This window comes from Eschrichtius robustus, chromosome 1 (assembly GCF_028021215.1).
Source record: "Eschrichtius robustus isolate mEscRob2 chromosome 1, mEscRob2.pri, whole genome shotgun sequence".
In the NCBI taxonomy this organism is placed as follows: domain Eukaryota; kingdom Metazoa; phylum Chordata; class Mammalia; order Artiodactyla; family Eschrichtiidae; genus Eschrichtius; species Eschrichtius robustus.
The window spans coordinates 119,414,437-119,433,460 of NC_090824.1; the positions used below are offsets into that span (position 1 = coordinate 119,414,437).

The 19,024-nt window shown below is 40.3% G+C and overlaps 1 protein-coding gene and 1 non-coding gene across 6 annotated transcripts in view; both read left to right on the top strand.

The window, feature by feature from the left end:
• The window catches only part of MYZAP (myocardial zonula adherens protein), a 98,004-nt gene extending 81,983 nt beyond the window's left edge, over positions 1-16,021 (top strand). For 2 of the 5 annotated variants that reach the window (XM_068552353.1, XM_068552385.1), the window contains exon 13: positions 15,782-16,021. In XM_068552353.1, the coding sequence (XP_068408454.1) occupies positions 15,782-15,878 (97 nt within the window). In that variant the 3' untranslated portion in view covers positions 15,879-16,021. Of the gene's footprint in view, positions 1-403; positions 956-1,557; positions 1,736-6,239; positions 6,455-15,781 lie in introns of those variants that run through there. The other 3 variants (XR_011075116.1, XM_068552362.1, XM_068552370.1) reach the window with 3 other exon arrangements.
• Positions 16,022-17,244: 1,223 nt separating this feature from the next.
• Positions 17,245-17,351, top strand: LOC137754476 (U6 spliceosomal RNA). The gene has a single exon (XR_011071859.1). It is a non-coding gene; the product is annotated as a U6 spliceosomal RNA (small nuclear RNA).
• The last annotated feature ends 1,673 nt before the right edge of the window (positions 17,352-19,024 follow it).

Sequence of the window (19,024 nt, forward strand, 5' to 3'; positions counted from 1 at the left end):
AACAGGACCCAAAAGAATGATTGATCATGTCCAGGCGCAACTTTAAAAATATAAATAGTTTGGCTATTTTCCTCCTTTTTTATTCTTCGAGAACCAAGTGGTGTAGTTCCCTCTAATTGCCCACATAATAAATCTTATTTGGTTAAGACCGGTACAAAACTATGTCTGAAACCAATAAATTGTTTGTTTTCCAATTCCCACATTTTGGCTTAAAGCAAGGTTTTCAATTTGTATGCCGAGGGATAGCCTGAAGCAAACTTTTACGGCTAAGTTATGAAACCACAAAGTGGTTTTCATAATGGAAGTGCTGACAGACCCTTAACTTATGGCCAAGCTGAACTTGGAAGCCACTTTAGTATCTAAAAGCAGCTTTTCCATAAATGTAACATTTGGTTTCCCCCAGGATCCATCTTAGCACTTTAACTACCTGGGTCAATCAGCAGAGGAAATGAAAACTACGTATCCACATTTCCGAAAAGGCAGAGTAATATTTCATTTGTTTCCTCACGAATATTTATGAAGTGCCTACTATGTGACAGACGCCGTGCACGTCTGGGTGGCGAGGAGCACAGCATCTTGAGAGGTGATTCAGGGCAGTGGTTTTCCACCTGTGCTTTTTGGAACTGCGTGCTGTGTGCTAGGGCACCGGGAGGGGCCTCCAGGGGTGAGGAGGTGAGCAAGGAGCTGGCCTGGGGACCGTCCCCCCTCCAAAAAAAACAACCTGACAAACTTAGCTTTTAGTGTGTTTTTTATGTTAGATTCCAAGTAAGATTTTGCTTGAATAAAAGAGCTCTGTGGTCAAAATCAAATTGGAACCCCCGATCTAGTTTAATCTCCCTGTTTTATAGACACCAAAATCAAGGCCCAGAGAGATAAAGGGATTCCCTAGAAGCCACACAGCCAGGATTTGAACCATACGTTTGCAGTCCTGGTATGGTACATCTGTAGTTTTAAAATACGCAATAGAGCTGCTAAATTGTGTCACGTCTGTTCTAATACAATTCCTGGTTCTCACTTGGACTTCAAACTTGCATCTAATAAAAAGATTCCATGGTGTTGTCCAGAATATTTTAAAAACAGTCTCCAGAAAAGTAATGAATTAAGCCTCAGTTATGCAGATGAGTTTTGTTCTTACTCCCTGTTCTCCTGCAGAGAACTTGGCAGTGCAGTCCAGTTGGGAAGGCTCAGGCTGTGGGTTCCCTGCCCAGTCAGCTGCTGGGCAAGTTACTCAATCTCTCTTAAACCTCTGTGATTTCATCCTTAAAATGGGAATGAAGATGACAATATCAAATTTTATGGGGTTGTGAAGAGGATTAAATGAAAACATGTATATAAAGCATTTAGCAAGGTAATTGCACCGAAGTTAGGAACTTAATAAATAATAGCTAGTATCCCTATTATCCAAATCAAAACTCTGATTTTACATGTAAGACACTGGGATCAAGTACTTTTTAAAAATTTTATTGGAGTATAGTTGATTTACAATGTTGTGTTAATTTCAGGTGTACAGCAAAGTGATTCAGTTATATATATATACATATATTCATTCTTTTTCAGATTCTCTTCTCATACAGGTTATCACAGAATATTGAGTAGAGTACCCTGGGCTATACAGTAGGTCCTTGTTGGTTATCTGTCTTACATATAGTAGCGTGTGTATGTTAATCCCAAGCTCCTGATGTATCCCTTCTGCCCACATTTCCCTTTTGGTAACCATAAGTTTTCAATATCTGTAAGTCTGTTTCTGTTTTGTAAATAAGTTCATCTGTATCATTTTTAAAAATTAAGATTCCACATGAGTGATATATTTGTCTTTGTCTTACTTCACTTACTATGAAAATCTCTAGGTCCATCCATGTTGCTGCAAATGGCATAGTTTCATTCTTTTTTATGGCTGAGTAATATTCCATTGTATATAGGTACCACACCTTCTTTATCCATTCCTCTGTTGCTGGACATTTAGGTTGCTTCCATGTCTTAGCTGTTGTAAATAGTGCTGCAATGAACATTGGGGTGCATGTATCTTTTCGAATTATGGTTTTCTCCAGATATATGCCCAGGAGTGGGATTGCTGGGTCATATGGTAGTCCCATTTTTAGTTTTTTAAGGAACGTCCATACTGTTTTCCATAGTGGTTGTACCAATTTACATTCCCACCAACACAATGTAGGAGGATTTCCTTTCCTCCACACACTCTTCAGCATTTATTGTTTGTACACTTTGATGATGGCCATTCTGACTGGAGTGAAATATGTCATTGTAATTTTGATTTGCATTTCTCTGACAATTAGTGATCACATGAGTGATCTTTTCATGTGCTTTTTGGCCATCTGTATGTCTTCTTTGGAGAAATGTCTATTTAGGTGTTCTGCTCGTTTTTTGATTGGGTTGTTTTTTTTTGACATAGAGTTGCATGAGCCGTTTGTATATTTTGGAGATTAATCCCTTGTCGGTTGCTTTGTTTGCAAATATTTTCTCCCATTCTGTGGGTTGTCTTTTCATTTTGTTCATGGTTTCCTTTGCTGTGCAGAAGCTTTTAAGTTTAATTTTGTCTCATTTGTTTATTTTTTTAAATTTTCATTACTCTAGGAGGTAGATCCAAAAAGATACTGCTGTGATTTATGATTTATGTCAAAGAGTGTTCTGCCTGTGTTTTCCTCTAAGAGTTTTATAGTGTCCAGCCTTACATTTAGGTCTTGGATCCATTTTGGGTTTATTTTTGTGTATGGTGTTAGAGAATGTTCTAATTTCATTCTTTTACATGTAGCTGTCCAGTTTTCCCAGCACCACTTACTTACTGAAGAGAGACTGTCTTTTACTCCACTATATATTCTTGCTTCCTTTTCATAGGTTAGTTGACCATAGGTGTGTGGGTTTATTTCCGGGCTTTCCATCCTGTTCCAGACACTGTATCAAATATAAGTAAATTTGAGTGTGCTACGACATTTCATTAACTTATTTATTTTGGCGGCTGTTAAGTGATTTTATTAAATGGATTGATAGCTTAATCAAGTGGATAGTGCTTTAGTATGTATCGAGCTCTTCAATTAAACTATTAGTGGTCTGGAACCCTCTGGACACTGTGTAAAACTCTGGAAGCCCCAGTGATTGACGAGGTCTCTGTCAGCTGTGACATCAGAGGCGTCCCAGTGTGTTCCAGGCACTGGGCACAAAGCCCAGTACTGCTGTAAAGCAGTATGGCACCTACGACCCATTTCTCCATATACCTGCAAGTCTTACATGCTATGCTACTGCTAATAGCATTTGACTTACAATTAGAGCTGCTCTATTTTTATGTGCTCCTGAAAAAATTTGAAATCAGCCTGTTCTTATAGAGCCATTAAGCCCCTTGTATTACCCTGTCCCCACCCCTGACCACTTTCCCCTGTCCCTGCCAGCACTGTGCACTCCTGTGGACAAGAACCCTAGGCTCCCATCCCCTACTCCAGCATTTTCCTGATGCTCAATAAACATTTCACTGGCAGAATGAATGAAAGTTCCACACCAAGTGAGAAAGGACTTGAAAGAGGCAATTCTTGCTTACGTTTTGCTTCTTAAGTGTTTATTCTCTCTCTCCTCACTAGAATGTAAGCTCCATGAAGGCAGGGATTTACATCCATGTCACTAACTGCAGTCTTCCTGGGACTGACTTAGAGCAGGGCCTCACACCAGGCAGGCCCTCAATCAATATTTGTTGAATGGAGCCATCTCTCTGTAGCATTTGATGGTTCTTCCTAAGCAGAAGAATATCTGCTTCCTGTGGGACTCTCCTGTCCTGGTTCTTTCCCTACTTCCCTGGCCTGTCCTCCATCTTCTTGGATGGCTCCTCTTTCTGCTCCCAGATCCCCACCATGGGTGCTCCTAAGGGTTCTATCTTGGCAACACTCATTCCTGCAAAGATGGCATCCAGTCTCATGGAGTTACCTCTTTCTTCCCTGTGGCTGTGCTGTCAGGTAGTTCAGACCTCTCTCTTGCATACAAGTCCTCATTCCCGGTCGCCTGCTGGGCCCCACTTGATCTTCATACCCACCCTATCCATAGCTGAATACATCGTTTTTTCCCATCAAAGTCAGATCCTCTAGTTGTGGTTAAGAGCGGTGGCTTGGAAATTAGACCTGGGTCTGGGTCCTGGATCTGCCTCTTGCTATATCATCTATAGCTTTGGACAATTCTCTAACCCCTTTGAATCTATTTCCTCACCAAGAATGGGAAGATGAGAGATAGATTTTGATAGTAATTCCTCCTGAAACTTGCTGAGATGATTAAGATACAGGCATAAAGTGCCCAGTGTAGTGACCACGTTTGCATATTTCTGTTGATGCCGCCACCACTGCTCCTGTTGCCTAAGCTCAGTATTCTGCAGTCACCTTTGAGCCGTGAATTGCTTTGTCCTGGAATCACTCACTCGTACGGGGCTGGCTTTTTCCTTCATGACTTGCTTCACACCTCTCCACTCCCACTGCACCAGCCTCCTGGAGACCAGTGTTCTAAGCTACTCAGTCCCATCCCTGCCTCCAGTTTCTTCTCAAATTCTCCCCCTCCTTCATCTCATCTTTGTGTTGCACAGATTTCTGGAAAGCAAGGAGAGAGGGAAGAGGTGCGAAGGCACTCACCATGATTTCAGGGGCTTTTAAACACCTATTTAAAAGAGAAACTCAAGAGTTTGATTTGAAAAGTTCGATATATATTAAAGCCATTGAGAGCAATTTTAGGTCAGCTAGCCTTCATTCAAAGAGAAAAGTGGAAAACAAAATATTGAACACCAATAAAAAAAAGAGACTTCTTTCTCTTGCCCCTTAGTGAAACTCAGTTTCCAGTGAACTCATAAATTATGTCTTAATAAATAGGTACAATTTAATGAAAAATATTCCTTGTTGTCATAAGTGCCCTGTGCATAGTAAGTGCTTTAAAATGCCTATGTTTTCATATTTCTGTTGTAGAAACCAAAACACAAAGTAGCTTTTTGTCAAAGCTTTATTTGCTGCCTCTGCTATTGTTTCCCCCAAGGGAACTGCCCCTTTATGGATTAATAAAAGGTTAACAAACAATAGCCTTAATGTGTTAAAAGAAAATGGCTGAATTTTCATTCTGGGGTTGAAATTATTTGTGTTCTTGAAAACCTGTTGTTTCCTAGTGATCAACTAAATAAAATACCTCACTTCTTTTTGAAAGAGTGGGATATGAGAGCCTGTTTTTGAAACCAGAGGGTTCACCTTTATAAATATTTCTGAATTTTATGGGCTTTTAGGATATTGTCACCAGAGACGATTTCTGTTCTGTGGAATTTTCACAGGAGTTGGCACAAATTGCCATCTGGCTCCTGCCCCTGGCACTCCACTAAATTACCTGGTCAGGTCACTGGGGACCCCTGAATTGCCAGATCTTGCAGGTTCCTCTCTGTGCCAGGTGAAGGTGACATTCTGACCACTCACTCCTTGAAATCCGTCGTCCTCTGCTTCCCTGTGTCATCCATCTGTGTAGTGATAGTTCTGTGCCTGGCCTGAGTGAGCTGCTGAGGTCATGAAGATAAGCAAGATATGGTTTTCATGCTTCATGAAATTATAACTAGCAGAGGATGTATATAGACCAGTGGGTGCAATGAGATGCTTCCAGTAGTGTGTCACAAGCCTCTGTGACAGTCATTTTCAAGGGGAGGAGAGCATGGAAGAAGTATTGAATCTCTTGGGGAGAGACATGTGAAGTTTAACATTCCCCCCAAGCTTCTAATACACCCTTTTAAGAAGTTGTCTCCCAACCATAGTTGGAAATCACTGCAGGGTAATGGGAGATATTACTGATGGGAAAGTTTAGCAAAAGTGAACCTTGTGTAAGCAGAAAATTGAGCAGTGCTGCTCAAGGAAACTGAGAGACACAGAGAAAGGAATGATAGTTTCTATCACTGCTGCAGGGAATTGGGGAGACTGTCACAGACGAGGCAATGTTTGGTTTGAATCTTGGAATATAGGCAGGAATTCATCAGATCGACTTGATGAGGGAAGCATTCAAGGCAGAGGGGACAGCTGAGGATGGCAGAGCTGTGAAGCAGTGTGTAAATAAGAGCTGTGTTTCTTAGCAAGGCCAGGCAGGAGATATTAACAGTAGAAGGTGGAGGCCTTTACACCCTGCAGAGGAGTTTAGACTCCATCCAGGAAGCAAGGGGGAGACTTTGAAGAGTTTTAAGAACAGTAATATGGACACACCTGGTGGCACAGTGGTTAAGAATCTGCCTGCCAATGCAGAGGACAAGGGTTCGACCCCTGGTCCGGGAAGATCCCACATGCCGCGGAGCAACTAAGCCTGAGCACCACAACTACTGCGCCTGCGCTCTAGAGCCCGCGAGCCACAACTACTGAAGCCCGTGCGCCTAGAGCCCGTGCTCCACAAGAGAAGCCACCGCGATGAGAAGCCTGCGCACCGCAACGAAGAGTAGCCCCTGCTCACCACAGCTAGAGAAGGCCTGCGTGCAGCAACGAAGACCCAACGCAGCCAAAAATAAAAAATAAATTTATTTTAAAAAAAAAGAACAGTAATATGCTCCAATTGTCCTTTTAGGAAAATATCTGTGACTGCAAAATGGATATGGGCTACACCTGCTAGTAATATAAATCATTTCCGCCCATTATAGTCGCATGGCCTACCAAACTGCAAGGGAGGCTGGGAAAGGTAGTTATGTGTCTAGGCAGAAAAAGAAATGGGATATTTTCTCCATCTTAGTCACCAAATCCCATTAATTCTGCCTCCCAAATATCATCTTAACCTTTCCGTGCTACTTCATCTACAGTGCTACTTTTAGAGTTTGAGTTCTCATGGTCTCGCTCACCTCCTAAATAGCAAAACTCTCCTAATTAACCTCCTGCCTCCAGACTAACCCCTCTGCAATCAACCCTCAGCAGTGCCAAGGGATCTTGCTAGAATAAAAATAGGAGCATATCCTGCCCCTCCTTAAAAACCTTTAGTGGCTCGCTGTCCCCTTCTGAACCCCTTAGCAGGGCACACAGGGCCCTGCTTCCCCACCCCGACCTCATCTTCTGCCAGCCACTTCATCATGAACTCTTTGCTCCAGTCCTGCCAAGCGTGTCTCCTTTCCACACCATGGCCTCTGTGTTCACCCTTCTTTGCCTTTACCCGTACTGTCCATCTGCCTGAATTCCCATCTCCTCCTCACCCACTTGAGGAACGCCTAGGCATCCTTCAGGAGTCACCTTCCCTGGGCCAATTTCCTCCCAGTGAAGCTAACTTGTTCTGCCATCACTTTGCCCATAATATGTTCACTCTTGTATTGCTCAGGGTCCTGGGAGAAAGGGAAACAGAAGAGACTTAAATGAAGGGACTGTGTAAAAATTTGAGGGCAGCTTTTAGGGAAATAAAAAAATGGACACTGGCTTGCTCTGGAGCTATTTCCAGCCTGGGCCTGAAGAGGTGGGGAGAGAAAGCTGGTAGAAGAGATGAAGGGGTGAGCTGGAGCATGGCCTTTGCTAGAGGAATGTAGCCAACTACCAAGCTGCAGACTGATCAGAGGGAACAGATGTCCTGGCCTCCCTGTCCTCCATTCTCTCATCCCTTGATCTCCCTTTTGGTCCAAACCAACTGGAAGGTAAAGGCTGAGGGAGCCCACTGATGCTGACCTTCAGGTAAGCTTCCCAGGGCATAGGGTGGGGTGGAGAAGGGGGGATGGATCTGAAGAGGCAAATGCAGAGTATCCAGTATAGCTTTTTATGTCTTTATGTATTACCTAACACATTGCAACTATTTAAGTACATATCTTTCCCACCTAATTGTGAGTTCCTTGAATGCATATTTTTTTATTTTTCTGAATCATGGATACCTAGTATAACCTTTAAAAGGTGGTAAAAATAATGGCTGGCTCCAGGTAGGGGGATCAAGATGGTAGAGGAGTAGGACGTGGAACTCACCTTCTCCCACAAAAACATTAAAAATACATCTACAAGTGGAACGAGTCACAAACATCTACTAAATAATGAAAGAAGACCTCAGACTTCTGAAAGGGCAAGAAAACCTCCACATAACCAGGTAGGACAAAAGGAAAAAGAAAAAGAAGGCATTGGGATGGGGCCTGTGTCCAGGGAGGCAGCTGTGAAGAAGGAAAGGTTCCCACACCTTCCCACACCTGTTCCTCACAGCAGGGAGACCAGCCTGGATGGAGGGGGAGCTTCAGAGCCTAGGAGGAGAGCACAGTAACCGGTTTGTGGGAGGCAAAAGAGAGAGTAACCTGCACAGAAGGTTGGCACTGCCACCCTGTGCTCCCCAGCCTGAGACACTCGTCTGTCAGTGTGGGCAGGGACTGGGTGCTATAGCTCAGGCTCTGGAGGTCAGACCCAGGGAGAGGACCAGGGTTGGCTGCGTAGAAACAGCCTGAAGAGGCTGGACTGTGGCAACTGAGGGTGTATTCGGAAGAAGCCTGGGCCTGCCAGAGAGGCAAAGTGCCATTATTGGGGGACACATGGGGAGAGGGTGGGACCACCATAAGAGCTTCTTTCCCTGTCAGCACTCCCAGGCAACAGGACACCACCTACAGGAGCTCCGGGGGCAGGCCATAATGATCAAGGGACCAATCCAAAAGGAAGACATAATTGTAAATATATATGCACCCAACACAGGAGCACCTCAATATATAAGGCAAGAACCTCAATATATAAGGGAAATAGAGCCATAAAAGGAGAAATCGACAGTACCACAATAATAGTGGGGGACTTTAACACCCAACTTTCATCAGTGGACAGATCATCCAGAAAAATCAATAAGGAAACACAAGCTTTAAATGATACAACAGACCAGATAGGCTTAATTGATATTTATAGGACATCCATCCAAAAGCAGCAGAATATACTTTCTTAAGTGCACGTGGAACATTCTCCGGGATTGATCACATGCTGGGCCACAAAGCATGCCTCAGTAAATTTCAGAAAATTGAAATCATTATCAAGCATCTTTTCCAACCACAACTCTATGAGATTAGAAATAAATTACAGGGGAAAAAACATAAAAAGCACAAACACATGAAGGCTAAACAATATGTTACTAAACCACCAATGGATCACTGAAGAAATCGAAAATACCTACAGACAAATTACAATGAAAACACAACTATCCAAAACCTATGGAACCTTCCCTTCTAAGAGGGAAGTTTATAGCAACACATAAACCTATAAACCTTCCCTTCTAAGAGGGAAGTTTATAGCAACACAATCTTAACTTAGGAAATAAGAAAAATCTCAAACAAACTAACCTTACACCTAAAGCAACTACAGAAAGAAGAACAAAGAAAACCCAAAGTTAGTAGAAGGAAAGAAATCATAAAGAGCAGAGCAGAAATAAATAGAGATGAAGAAAACAATAGAAAAGATCAATCAAACTAAAAGCTGGTTCTTTGAAAAGATAAACAAAATTGATAAACCTTTAGCCAGAATCATCTAGTAAAAAAGGGAGAGGGCTCAAATCAATAAAACTAGAAATGAAAACGGAGAAGTTACAACAGACACCATGGAAAGGATACAAAGAGATCATAAGAGACATACAAAGGATCATAAGAGACTACTACAAACAGCTATATGCCAATAAAATGGACACCCTAGAAGAAAGATACAACCTTCCAAAACTGAACCAGGAAGAAACAGAAAATACAAACAGACCAGTCACAAGTACTGAAATTATGGCTTCACAGGTGAATTCTATCAAATATTTAGAGAAGAGCTAACACCTATCCTTCTGAAACTCTTCCAAAAAACTGTAGAGGAAGGAACACTGCCAAGCTCATTCTATGAGGCCACCATCACCCTGAAACCAAAACCAGACAAATAAAGAAAATTAATTATAGACCAATATCACTGATGAACATAGATGCAAAAATCCTCAACAAAATACTAGTAAGCCGAATCCAACAACACATTAAAAGGGTCAAACACCATGATCAAGTGGGGTTTATCCCAGTGATGCAAGGATTCCTCAATATCCGCAAATCAATCAGTGTGATACACCACATTAACAAAATGAAGAATAAAAACCATATGATCATTTCAATAGATGCAGAAAAAGCTTTTGACAGAATTCACCACCCATTTACGATAAAAACTTTCCAGAAACTGGGCACAGAGGGAACCTACCTCAACATAATAAAGGCCATATATGACAAACCCATGGCTAACATCATTCTCAATGGTGAAAAGTTCCCTCTGAGATCAGGAACAAAGCAAGGATGTCCACTCTCGCCACTTTCATTCAGTATGGTTTTGGAAGTCCTAGCCATGGCAGTCAGAGAAGAAAAAGAAATAAAAGGAATCCAAATTGGAAAAGAAGAAAAACTGTCACTGTTTGCAGATGACATAATACTATATATAGAAAATCCTAAAGATGCCACCAGAAAACTACTAGAGATCATCAATGAATTTGGTAAAGTTGCAGGATACAAAATTAATACACAGAAATCTCTTGCATTCCTATACACTAACAACAAAAGATCGGAAAGAGAAATTAACACATTATTGACCAGGGGATTTTTGTAGGAACTAACACCTGTGGCCTAATATGCCTCCAGTCAAAAATGTGTTAAGGAAACAATCCCATTTACCATCGTATCAAAAAAAAAAAAAAAAAAAAAAAAAAAAAAACCAGGAATAAACCTGCCTAAGGAGACAAAAGACCTGTACTCTTAAAACTGTACGATGCTGATGAAAGAAATCGAAGATGACACAAACACATAGAAAGATATACCATGTTCTTGGATTGGAAGAATCGATATTATCAAAATGACTATACTACCCAAGGCAACCTACAGATTCAATGCAATCCCTATCAAATTACCAATGGCGTTTTTCACAGAACTAGATCAAAAAAATTTTTTAATTTGTATGGAAATACAAAAGACTCCAAATAGTCAAAGCAATCCTGAGAAAGAAAAACGGAGCTGGAGGAATCAGGCTCCCTGACTTCAGACTATACTACAAAGCTATAGTAATCAAGACAGTATGGTACTGGTGCAAAAACAGAAATATAGATCAATGGAACAGGATAGAAAGCCCAGAAATAAACCCATGCACATATGGTCAATTAATCTATGACAAAGGAGACAAGAATATACAATGGATTCAATAAGTGGTGCTGGGAGAACTGGACAGCTACATGTGAAGGAATGAAATTAGATCATTCTTTAACACCATACACAAAAATAAACTCAGAATGGATCAAAGACCTAAACGTAAGGCTGGACACTATGTTTTAGAGGAAAACATAGGCAACACTCTCTGAACATAAATCCCAGCAATAACTTTTTGGATCCACCTCCTAGGGAACATATATCTCAACATAATAAAAGCCATTTATGACAAACCCACAGCCAATATATCACTCAACAGTGAAAAGCTAAAAGCCTTCCTACTAAATTCAGGAACAAGACAAGGATGCCCACTCTCACCACTTCTATTCAACATAGTATTGGAAGTCCTAGCCACAGCAGTCAGACAAGAAAAAAAATAAAAGGTATCCAAATTGGAAGAGATGAAATTGTCACTGTTTGCAGATGACATGATACTATATATAGAAAACCCTAAGGACTCCACACAAAAATCACTAGATCTAGTAAATGAATTACGCAAAGTAGCAAAATACAAGATTAACAACCAAAAATCAGTTGCATTTCTTTACACTAACAAATATCAGAAAGGGAATGTAAAAAAAACAATACCTTTTAAAATACCACCAAAAAAAAAAAAATACTTCGGAATAAACCTGACCAAGGAGGTGAAAGACTTACATGCTGTCAACTATAAAACATTAATAAATTAAAGAGGATTCAAAGAAATGTAAAGATACCCCATGCTCTTGGATTGGAAGAATTAATATTGTTAAAATGGCAATACTACCCAAAGCAATCTACAGATTTAATGCGATCCCTATCAAAATACCCATGACATTTTTCACAGAACTAGAACAAATAATCAAAAATTTATATGGAACCATAGAAGACCCAGAATTGCCAAAGCAATCCTGAGGGAAAAAAACAAAAGGAAGCATACCTCTCCCAGACTTCAAACAATACTACAGAGCTACAGTAATCAAAACGGTGTGGTATTGGTACAAAAACAGACATACGGATCAATGGAACAGAATAGAGAGCCCAGAAATAAACCTAGACACCTACAGTCTATTAATCTTCAACAAAGGAGGCAAGAATATAAAATAGGAAAAAGACAGTCTCTTTAACATGTGCTGGGAAAGTTGGACAGCTGCATGTAAGTCCGTGAAGTTAGAACACACCCTCACACCGTGCACAGAAATAAACTCAAAATGGCTTAAAGACTTAAACATAAAACATGACACCATAAAACTTCTAGCACTTGACACCATAAAACTTCTAAAACTTCCAGAATTTATTCTCTGACATAAATCATACCAGTGTTTTCTTAGGTCAGTCTCCCAAGGCAATAGAAATAAAAATAAACAAACAGGACCGTATCAAACTTAGAAGCTTTTGCACAGAAAAGGAACCCATATAAAAATGAAAAGACAACCTACAGAATGGGAGAAAATATTTGCAAATGATGCAATAGACAAGGGCTTAGTCTCCAAAATATACAAACAGCTTATACAACTCAACAACAAAAAAACAAACAACCCAATCGAAAAATGGGCCAAAGACCTTAATAGACATTTCTCCAAAGAAGACGTACGGATGGCCAGTAGACACATGAAAAGATGCTCAACATCACTAATTATTAGAGAAATGCAAATCAAAACTACAATGAGGTACCAACTCACACTGGTCAGAATGGCCATCATTAAAAAGTCTACAAATGCTGGAGAGGATGTGGAGAAAAGGGAACCCTCCTACACTGCTGGTGGGAATGTAAGTTGGTACAGCCACTATGGAAAACAGTATGGAGGTTCCTCAGAAAACTAAAAATAGAATTACCATATGATCTAGCAGTCCCACTCCTGGGAATATACCCGGACAAAACTATAATTCAAAAAGATACATGTGCCCCTATGTTCATAGCAGCACTGTTCACAATAGACAAAACATGGAAACAACCTAAATGTCCACCAACAGATGAATGGATAAAGAAGATGTGGTACATATATACAATGGAGTACTACTCAGCCATAAAAAAGAACGAAATAATGCCATTTGCAGCAATATGGATGCAACTAGAGATTATCATACTAAGTGAAGTAAGTCAGAAAGAGAAAGACAAATACCATATGATATCACTTATATGTGGAATCTAAAATATGGCACAAATGAACCTATCTACAAAACAGAAACAGACTCACAGACATAGAGAACAGATTTGTGGTTGCCAAGGGGGAGGGTGTTGGGGGAGGGAAGGACTGGGAGTTTGGGATTAGCAGATGTAAACTATTATAGATAGGATGGATAAACAAGGTCCTACTGTATATAACACAGGGAACTATATGCAATCTATGATAAACCATAATGGAAAAGAATATTAAAAAAAGAATGCCTGTACGTGTATAACTGAGTCACTTTTGCTGTACAGCAAAGATTGGCACCATATTGTAAATCAACTATACTTCAATAAAAAAAAATTAAAAAAAGAAAATAAAAACAAAAATAAACAAATGAGACCGAATTAAACTTAAAAGCTTCTGCACAGCAAAGGAAACCATAAACGAAACGAAAAGACAACCCACAAAATGGGAGAAAATATTTGCACACAAAGTGACTGACAAGAGATTAATTTCCAAAATATACAAACAGCTCATGCAGCTCTATGTCAAAAAACAACAACAACAACCAAACAACCCAATCCAAAAATGGGCAGAAGACCTAAATAGACATTTCTCCAAAGGAGACATACAGACGGCCAAAAAGCACATGAAAAGATGCTCAACATCACTAATTATCAGAGAAATGCAAATCAAAACTACAGTGAGGTATCACCTACCACCGGTCAGAATGGCCATCATCAAAAAGTCTACAAACAGTAAGAGGAGAGGGCGCTGGGAGAGGGTGTGGAGAAAAGGGAACCCTCCTACACTGTTGGTGGGAATGTAAATTGGTACAACCACTATGGAGAACAGTATGGAAGTTCCTTAAAAAACTAAAAACAGAACTACCATATGATCCAGCAATCCCACTCCTTGGCATATATCTGGAGAAAGCCACAATTAGAAAAGATTCGTGCACCCCGATGTTCATTACAGCACTATTTACAACAGCCTAGACATGGAAGCAACCTAAATGTCCATTGACAGAGGAATGGATAAAGAAAATGTGGTACATATATACAGTGGAATATTACTCAGCCATAAAAAAGAACGAAATAATGCCATTTGCAGCAACATGGATGAACCTAGAGATTATCACACTAAGTGAAGTAAGCCAGACTGAGAAAGACAGATATCATATGGTATAACTCATATGTGGAATCTAGTTTCTGAAAATGATACAGATGAACTTATTTACAAAACAGAAACAGACTTACAGATATTGAAAACTTATGGTTATCAAAGGGGAAATGTGGGCAGGAGGGATAAATCAGGAGCTTGGGATTAACATACATACACTACTATATATATAAGATAGATAACCAACAAGGACCTACTGTATAGCCCAGGGAACTCTACTAAATATTCTGTGATAACCTATATGAGAAAAGAATCTGAGAAAGAATGAATATATGTATAACTGAATCACTCTGCTGTACACCTGAAACTAACACAACATTGCAAACCAACTACGCTCCAATAAAACTTTTTAAAGAAATTGCTAAAAATAATGGTCCCTCATAATATTCTTTTTCTTTTTAGAATAAGTTTTATTGAGATGTAATTCACATAGCATAGAATTCATCCTTTTAAAATGTGCAATTCAATAGTTTTTAGTATATTTACAAAGTTGTGCAACCAGTACCACTTATCTAATTTTAGAAAATTTCCCTCACCCCAAAAAGAAACACTGTACCCCTTATCAGTCAAAATCCACCCCCCCCCCTTCTCCTAGGCCCTGGCAACCATTAATATACTTTTTTTTTTTTAATTGGAGTATAATTGCTTTACAATGGTGTGTTAGTTTCTGCTTTATAACAAAGTGAATCAGCTATACATATACATATATCCCCATATCTCCTCCCTCTTGCGTCTCCCTCCCACCTGCCCTATCCCACCCCTCTAGGTGGTCACAAAGCACTGAGCTGATCTCCCTGTGCTATGTGGCTGCTTCCCACTAGCTATCTATTTTACGTTTGGTAGTGTATATATGTCCATGCCACTCTCTCACTTTGTCCCAGCTTACCCTTTCCCCTCCCCATGTCCTCAAGTCCATTCTCTACATCTGCGTCTTTATTCCCGTCCTGCCTCTAGGATCTTCAGAATCTTTTTTTTTTTTTAGATTCTATATATATATGTTAGCATACGGTATTTGTTTTTCTGACTTACTTCACTCTGTATGACAGACTCTAGGTCTATCCACCTCACTACAAATAACTCAATTTCGGTTTTTTTTTATGGCTGAGTAATATTCCCTTGTATATATGTGCCACATCTTTATCCATTCATCTGTCAGTGGACACTTAGGTTGCTTCCATGTCCTGGCTATTGTAAACAGAGCTGCAGTGAACATTGTGGTACATGACTCTTTTTGAATTATGGTTTTCTCTCCCTCATAATATTTAAATGAAATATTCAACTACATTACTGCAGTCTATTTTTAAGTGTTGAAAAGGATTTCCTAGAGTTATCTTACCACGTGAAGCATATGGTAAGTTTTGTTTCATATTCCTGACTGCGTTTTCTCCTTTCTCAGCCAAACAGGTAGGACTCGTGAGATCGCAGTGCCTTCCAGGAATTATACCCCATACACACGAGTCCTGGAGTTAACCATGAAGAAAACTCTGACTTAAGCACTTGGAGACGTGCACTTTTCACTGATGGACAAAGGCCCTGGAACCCTGCGGCTTGAAGTCTGGAAAGGGTGACTGTTGCTTCCTCCTATACACTGTTTAAGCTGCAGTGGAAATTGCTGAGGTTCTGATCCACTTCTAAAACATGAAGGAAAGTGGAGGGGGAGGGGGAGGGGGAGGGCAGGAGAGAGAGGTTTCAAGGTCATATTTCAAACACCCAACCAGTGTATGTACCCTGCTGTACTGGGCCATCGTTAGCTTTCCATGCAGACACTGAGTCCTATCGGGAGAATTCCCTCACTATTTTCTGTTTTACTAGACTTCGGCTGGGAGGAAACAAGGCATTAACTTGAAATTTCATGTTACTTATTGCCAGGATCATTTGTTACAGCATGAAGGTTTTATTTACCCGTAGAAGTATTAGAGGCGGTGTTTCTCTGCTACAGGGAAGCCTGTCTGCAGGAGCGCAGGCACATGGGGAAATGTGACCCTGGGAAGGAAGGGGCAGGTGCCGAGGACCTGTGCAGGGGCGTGGGAGCCTCGGCTGCAGCCGGTCCTCGTGTGGGCAGACATGCTTCATTCTGACGTGCTAACCCCTTGGTTTACTTTGTGCCTTATGCCTTTATGGGGCCAGCTGAAATCACTGTATTTATTCAACCTGTGATTTATGTTTTCTTTCTTTCTCACTTTAACTGAAAGAGAATTTTGTATGTTGTGGAAATTTAATCACTTAATGTTTTCGATACCAATTGGTGTTTTTGTTAAAGGAATGAGTGATTTGTTCATGCATGCTCTACTTTGATATTATAACCTATGTCACATGTTTAATAAATGCCATATATTTTGTTCTAGTGATGCTGTCATTGTGTGTCATCCATGACTGTGTAGAAGGGGTAGAGAACAGAATCGGGTTTTGGACTGTCAAGTCAGGGCACCATAATCTTTCAATCAGCACAGTCCTTAGAATCATTTATAAACCATAAGAGAAGGTGTGTGTGTGTGTTTGTGTGTGTGTGTGTCTTTAAACCCTGAAATTTATCTAGTTAACCTACCTTCTAGAAACACTAAGATGCATTCATGTTTATAAAATAAAAAAATCATTTTTACTTAAAAAAAAAAATCATGCTCCCTTGTGCCCAAACTCCCTACCCCTTACTCCCCCACTTAAAAAAAAAAAACCAAAGAAAGAAAGCAAAGCAACTCAGTTGAGTAAATCACCACAAGTCAGGACAGCGTCAAGAGGAAAATGCATACTTTGAAACCAAATTTTTATTTAAATTGTGGTTGTGGGACCTTGGGCATGTCATCAAAGCTCTCTGAATATCAACTTCATGTTCTAAAAACTTGGGATAATCACACCTACCCGGTGCTCGCTTCGGCAGCACATATACTAAAATTGGACCGATACAGAGAAGATTAGCATGGCCCCTGAGCAAGGATGACACGCAAATTCATGAAGCATTCCATATTTTTTCCACAAAGTAAACTTAAAATGGCTTAAAGACTTAAACATAAGACATGACACCATAAAACTTCTAGAAGTGGACATAGGCAAAACATTCTCTGACATAAATCGTACCAGTGTTTTCTTAGATCAGTCTCCCAAGGCAATAGAAATAAAAATAAACAAATGGGACCTAATCAAACTTACAAGCTTTTGCACAGCAAAGGAAATCATTAAAAAACCCGAAAAGACAACCTACAGAATGGGAGAAAATATTTGCTAACAATGTGACCAACAAGGGCTTAATCTCCAAAATACACAAACAGCTCATACAGCTCAATAACAAAAAAACAAACAACCCAATCCAAAAATGGGCAGAAGACCTAAATAGACATTTCTCCAAAGAAGACACACAGATAACCAATAGGCACTTGAAAAGATGCTCAACATCACCGATTATTAGAGAAATGCAAATCAAAACTACAATGAGGTACCAACTCACACCAGTCAGAATGGCCATCGTTAACAATTCTGCAAGTAACAAATGCTGGAGAGGGTGTGGAGAAGGGGAACCCTCCTACATTGTTGGTGGGAACGTAAGTTGCTGCAGCCACTATGGAAAATGGTGTGGAGATTCCTCAGAAAACTAAAAATAGAATTACCATATGACCCAGCAATCCTATTCCCGGCCATATATCTGGACAAAACTATAATTCAAAAAGATACATGCACCTCTATGTTCATAGCAGCACTATTCACGATAGTCAAGACATGGAAACAACCTAAGTGTCTATCAATAGATGGATAAAGACGATATGGTACATATATACAATGGATTACTACTACTCAGTCATAAAAGAGAATGAAATAATGCCATTTGCAGCAACATGGATGCAACTGGAGATTATCATACTGAGTGAAGTAAGTCAGAAAGAGACAGATAAATACCATATGATATCACTTATATGTGGAATCTAAAATATGACACAAATGAACCTATGAAACAGAATCTCAGACACAGAGAAGAAACTGGTGGTTGCCAAGGGGGAGGGTGTTGGGGGAGGGATGGAGTGGCAGGTTGGGGTGAGCAGATGTAAGCTTTTATACATAGAATGCATAAACAAGGTCCTACTGTATAGCACAGAAAACTATATTCAATATCCTATGATAAACCATAATGGAAAAGAATGTAAAAAGAATGTATATATATATCTATAACTGAATCACTTTGCTGTACAGCAGTAATTAACACAACACTGTAAATCAACTACACTTCAATTAAAAAAAAGAAAATCACACCTGACAGGCCAATGTGAGTGCCAACTGAGGTAGGTCACGCAGAGGCCTGGCCTGGGGATGGACGCAGAGGAGGGTGCTGCCATTCTGAGGTGTGTTTTAAAGCATGTTGAGTGCTGGCTACCTTCACTCTTTGAGCTGCTCTAGCATGAGAAGCCGTTTCCTAGCGCAGCCCCAAGGAGGAGCATTTCAGGAAAAGGCAGGCCTTGGGACCAGGAGGTAGGGAAGCAGGACTCAGAGTGACAGAAGGTATGGCAACCCCTGGGCCCCTGGAGAAGCTGGTGTGGAAACAGCTTCTAAATGAAACACGGCATAAAGAATGTCGGTTTTAATACAACAAAGACTGTTCTGCAAGCACTCCACATCCCCGCCCCCCAACTTTTTTCTTTTCTTAAAACAGTCAAAA